The following is a 6000-nucleotide window of genomic DNA, read 5'->3' on the forward strand; positions in this document are numbered from 1 at the left end:
TCACTTATTTACAGAAAGAGGATTGAGATGGTTCTTGTAGAGGTATACCAATGTGTGTGGACACCCAAATTTTTCCCAAATCTTTCAATCTTTAAAGGATGTTCACACTCAAAACAAAGTCTTCAGAGTAAAAATTCATTTTTTTCCCCGATATCGTGTTCACCCTATTTCACTCTAGTTCATTTTGTAAGGAACTAAATGGATAAAAAAGAATGAATTCTGTTTAATTAACAATAACTCGGCCAGACTGTTCAGATGATGAAATGGGTATACAAATACAGCTACAGTGACAGCTGAGGTCACTGTGAGGTCATTGTGGGCTTGAGTCTGAAGGTTTGTGGAGTTTTTACATCATAACTACAGTTTAACTTTTTACCTCTAAATGCACCTAAACTTTCACTGAACCCTTAAACACACAATCTCACCGGCCCCTGTTGTGGTCACCACTTTGGCTTTGCTGCGTGCTCCATCTCCCTTAGTGGTGTACGCCGCCACAGTCACTGAATATGTGGTTTCAGGCAGCAGGCCTGTGATGATGGCCTCCTGAGAGAGAGAGAGAGAGAGAGAGAGAGAGAGAGAGAGAAAGACAGGTCAAACGATGGCAGGCAGAGACATACCGTGCTGTTGCTCCTTTTTCATCGTTCAGTGCGCTGTCACAGTTGTGACATGTCTGTTTAATATTGTTGAAGTTCATTTCAAGGTTTTCATTAAACTTTAAGCATTCAGTCAGGACATGAAGCTTTGTCTCAATTTCCAGTCTGTACCTGGTCATGGTGCTTCTCACTTTCCTATCAGTCACATCAAATCTTTTTAAAGCCAGACGATGTTGAGTTTTATTTCGTCTAGGGTGTAAATGATCATATAATCCTGTTTTCTTGTGGTCAATAAGCGGTAAGATGTTTTCAGAAATTGCTCCTTTTCTGTCTTTATAATTCAAGGATAAGTTCTCCACACTCGTTCAGCATGCAAAGTTTCAAGAAGTTTCAGCTGATTTAATTTAGGATCAATGCAGGATTTTTGAAGCATAAAAGGCTCTTCTGCGAGTTCATTCACTGCAGGGCTGAAGAAATCTGTGGAAGCGACTTTAAAGTCTACATTTTTACAGCATGATGAACGTGTGATATGGTTGGTGCCTAATGTGAATTTGTTTTTTATTCCCTGAGAACTACATCATTTTCAGAAGGTCATAATTCTAGTTTTATTCGTTCCACAACCAGGTCTGCCAGTTCGCCAGTACTGCTCTTGTAGATCTAGTTTCCTCTGACAGATTCGAGCTGGTACATTTGATAAAACAAACACAGAAAAAACCATCAGAGCATCTAAAGATAGTCATCTCAAGCAAAACACTGCAAGAATGAGGAAAACTGATGCAGGTGTTTTGTTTCAGTGTGTGGGGATGCTTTTTGTGTCTGGAAGAACGGCAGGAGGCCGTGAATATTTACCAAAACCCTTCTGAAGTTTCCTCCTATTGAACATAGACGTGTGACATATTGCAGTCTGCATTTTCAGGGGGAACTTTAGCATCACAAAAAGGCTGGAAATCTGGAACAAGTGAAAAAACACTCCCACATGTATTTGTAGGAATGAAAAATAGCAAACATGCTCAGATGTTTGTAGTACAAAAAATCCACCAAACCAACACCTGTTCATGCTCACGCACTGTACAGATGTCTTTGAAATTGTGAAATGCTCAAAGATTTCATAAATTTCACTATTTCACATGCACATAAACTATAACTTATCGTAAACATGGTGAAAAAAGCAAACCATCAGAGACAACACAGTCATTCTCGCTCTTACTCTAAACCTAATGCATCCTTAAACGCATTATGAAATCAAAACGGATTCTATTATTAATACACTGAAAAAATTGTAGTGGGATTTACTTTGAAACAATTTTCACTCAAAAATAGCAAGTAAATTTCACAAATAATTACAAAGAAATGGCAGGTAATTCCCACTTTTCATGATATAATCCATTTCCGACGGATAAAATCCCATCCCATCCATTTTTTCTCACTGAATATCCAGTTTCACCTGGAAATGCATCATCGTGCAGAAGTAAAATAGGTTGCAAACAGAGTTTCACATTGACTTTAATTATCATTTCACAGCTAGCCCACAATTCCAGATTCTCTCTCTCTTGCAGGAGATCAGAGGAAATGTGAACGCGTGAATCATCTAACGCTTTTAAATGCTAGTTAGAAGCTGCAGCGTGGCAGGGGTCCCTCTCTCAAAAAGCGCATTTACTTTTTGCTTTATTCCCTGTTTCGAGTAGTCCGTCTTATCTCTGGCATGTGTTTTGGGGAGTCATTGAGTCCTGAAAAGTGGGAAGACTTCAACATTTCACATTAAGGCATGATGGATAGGCTGCCTGTGGCAACACAGAATTTACCAGAGCCGGCCACCATTGAGAGAGACGCCTCTTTATCTGTTTAGAGTGATATCACTGTCACGACTCATTAATAAAGAAGAAAAGGCAACAGAGAGAGATGGAGGGACGGCTCAGAAACAGACAGACCCTCATACAGACAGAGAGCTTTAACAGGGCAGAGCTGCACATGACAGCTCAACATCAGCCTCTGTAAATATATAGGGCACAGGAAGAGAGATGGAGGCTGCCAGCATCACAAGAGTCACACGCCTTCTGAACAATGACTTTCAAGTGCTTCACCAGTTAGAATTTTCATGAGAATTTTTAGCCTGTGCAATGTTTTAGAGCACATTATCTTTAATGAACTGATCAAAAGACAAAGCTGACAAGCTTTGTGGTAATAAATAATAATGGTAAAACATTCAAATATGTAAAATGCTATTGTTTTGTGTTGTATTTTTGTTTAGAATATCGGCTACATGGCAGTTTCTAAAACTAAAATGAAATAAAACTTCATTAAAAATGCTTAAACCTAAATTTGAACCATGCTAATCAATATGCAGAACTAGGGATGCACCGATACCACTTTTTCCAGTACTCGCCCGATACCGATACATTTATTTTTGGTACTTGCCGATACCGAGTACCGATACCGGTATTTTTATTGCATTTGTACATTTTTTAAATATTGGGTATAGAAACCAAAAGGGTATGTATAATGTTAGCTGGTTAACTTCATTTATCAAATAGATACAGTCAAACCAAAATCTATTTGAATGTTTTATTTATTGCATACATATACTTCGTAGTAGACACCCTTAACTCCTTTCTGCTGTCTGTTGTTCTATTGTCGGTGTTTCTTTGCTTGAATATGGCGCTTATCACATGCTGTGTGGTATCGGCGTTTGGTATCGGGGCATTTTAACGAGTACGAGTACAGGAGCTCAGTATCGGGCCCGATACCGATACCAGTATCGGTATCGGTGCATCCCTATGCAGAACTATTAACACAATAGGGCTGGGTATTACTATTTGATTTGATATTGATTCAATTGGAAATATATTTTAGGCAAGTCAATTTTTTAATTCATAAAGAACATAAAGAATTCTTCACCCTTTTGAAAGTTGATAAATCTACTGATTTTAAATAAATATTTAAGCAATATCAAAGAAGAAAGAGCACCAAATCAAACGTGTGAAAAAATTAAAACGATAGCAAAACTGCTGTATTGCTTTTATACAGCAGTTTATAAAAAAAAGAGACACATGTTCAATCCTTACTGAGTTTTTGAACAAATTGGTTGAATGAATGATTCATTTGACTCACTTTTTGCCATCTACTGTTGCATCAATGCAACCTACAAAAAGAGAACTGAAGAAATCCTCTCAAATAATAGACAGATTGGCTGTATGGATTCAGTACAACTGTTGTATAAACACAATTATATGGTTAGTTGCATTTTATAATGTGCATTCAGAATTATTTTTCCCTGCACTCTGTGACCCTATCAAAACAGACCAGGGACTCATTTTTGGGTCACGGCCCACCAGTTATTAATCTAAAGTTCCCTCTACTAAAACAGCAGAGCTTCAGGTGAAATCAACAGCTTCATTCAATGGAAAATCAAAGCTCCCGGTGGACAAGAGATTGAGAGAGAGAGTTAGACAGCAGCGATGCATTTGAGTTGTGTAGTATAAATACTGCATCTTCAGGGTGCAGGCTCTTATCTTCAGAGACATGAGGGAAGATAAATCTAAAAGATTTTAGTGACAAATCCATTTGTGTGAAATTTCATAAAGATGTTAATTCATTCCCCAGTGGCAGAACACCAATTCACAAAACCATCGCAGAAAACACTTGAACAGACTGAGAGAGAGAATGAAGGAGCTGGGAGTCTCCTGTCTACAATCACAACACACGCAGTATTTCACGAGGCAGATGGAGCCGTATTCCTGCCGCATGCCCACATCCCACAACCATAGACTGTATAAAAACATGGACGTAGTGTCCATGACGTCACCCGTAGGTTTCTGAAGAGCATTTTTGAAGCCTAAAGTGGGCAGAGCGGGCCGTCGCCATCTTGGCAGCGCGTCACCGCACGTCACTCTCGTATAATCGAAAAAGGGCAAAGAGGCGGAACGCGGGTGGAGCTGGTTGCTGAAACCACGCCCTCCTAGCTCGACGGTGGTGATAGCAGCGGCAATCCACCTGCCATAGGTTTCTGAAGAGCATTTTTGAAGCCTAAAGTGGGCAGAGCGGGCCGTCGCCATCTTGGCAGCGCGTCACCGCACGTCACTCTCGGCTGGGTATTACTATTTGATTTGATATTGATTCAATTGGAAATATATTTTAGGCAAGTCAATTTTTTAATTCATAAAGAACATAAAGAATTCTTCACCCTTTTGAAAGTTGATAAATCTACTGATTTTAAATAAATATTTAAGCAATATCAAAGAAGAAAGAGCACCAAATCAAACGTGTGAAAAAATTAAAACGATAGCAAAACTGCTGTATTGCTTTTATACAGCAGTTTATAAAAAAAGAGACACATGTTCAATCCTTACTGAGTTTTTGAACAAATTGGTTGAATGAATGATTCATTTGACTCACTTTTTGCCATCTACTGTTGCATCAATGCAACCTACAAAAAGAGAACTGAAGAAATCCTCTCAAATAATAGACAGATTGGCTGTATGGATTCAGTACAACTGTTGTATAAACACAATTATATGGTTAGTTGCATTTTATAATGTGCATTCAGAATTATTTTTCCCTGCACTCTGTGACCCTATCAAAACAGACCAGGGACTCATTTTTGGGTCACGGCCCACCAGTTATTAATCTAAAGTTCCCTCTACTAAAACAGCAGAGCTTCAGGTGAAATCAACAGCTTCATTCAATGGAAAATCAAAGCTCCCGGTGGACAAGAGATTGAGAGAGAGAGTTAGACAGCAGCGATGCATTTGAGTTGTGTAGTATAAATACTGCATCTTCAGGGTGCAGGCTCTTATCTTCAGAGACATGAGGGAAGATAAATCTAAAAGATTTTAGTGACAAATCCATTTGTGTGAAATTTCATAAAGATGTTAATTCATTCCCCAGTGGCAGAACACCAATTCACAAAACCATCGCAGAAAACACTTGAACAGACTGAGAGAGAGAATGAAGGAGCTGGGAGTCTCCTGTCTACAATCACAACACACGCAGTATTTCACGAGGCAGATGGAGCCGTATTCCTGCCGCATGCCCACATCCCACAACCATAGACTGTATAAAAACATGGACGTAGTGTCCATGACGTCACCCATAGGTTTCTGAAGAGCATTTTTGAAGCCTAAAGTGGGCAGAGCGGGCCGTCGCCATCTTGGCAGCGCGTCACCGCACGTCACTCTCGTATAATCGAAAAAGGGCAAAGAGGCGGAACGCGGGTGGAGCTGGTTGCTGAAACCACGCCCTCCTAGCTCGACGGTGGTGATAGCAGCGGCAATCCACCTGTCACTCAAGTGGCCACGCCCTTAATTATGCAGAATTTTAAGGCTTAATATAATTTAAATAGATGAGTTATAAAAAAATCACCCTCCTCACAGTTGTCATGAAGGGCAAAATTAGCTATATAAACCAAAAT

The 6000-nt window shown here is 39.5% G+C and overlaps 1 protein-coding gene across 1 annotated transcript in view; it reads right to left on the reverse strand.

Moving 5' to 3' along the window:
* ptprfa (protein tyrosine phosphatase receptor type Fa) overlaps positions 1–6000 on the reverse strand; it is a 207242-nt gene that overhangs the window by 45690 nt on the left and 155552 nt on the right. The window contains exon 15 of the mRNA XM_016560916.1: positions 426–571. Coding sequence (XP_016416402.1) covers positions 426–571 — 146 coding nt within the window. The remainder of the gene's footprint in view (positions 1–425; positions 572–6000) is intronic.

Source organism: Sinocyclocheilus rhinocerous, unplaced genomic scaffold (genome assembly GCF_001515625.1).
Source record: "Sinocyclocheilus rhinocerous isolate Xijiao unplaced genomic scaffold, SAMN03320098_v1.1 scaffold588, whole genome shotgun sequence".
Lineage (NCBI taxonomy): Eukaryota > Metazoa > Chordata > Actinopteri > Cypriniformes > Cyprinidae > Sinocyclocheilus > Sinocyclocheilus rhinocerous.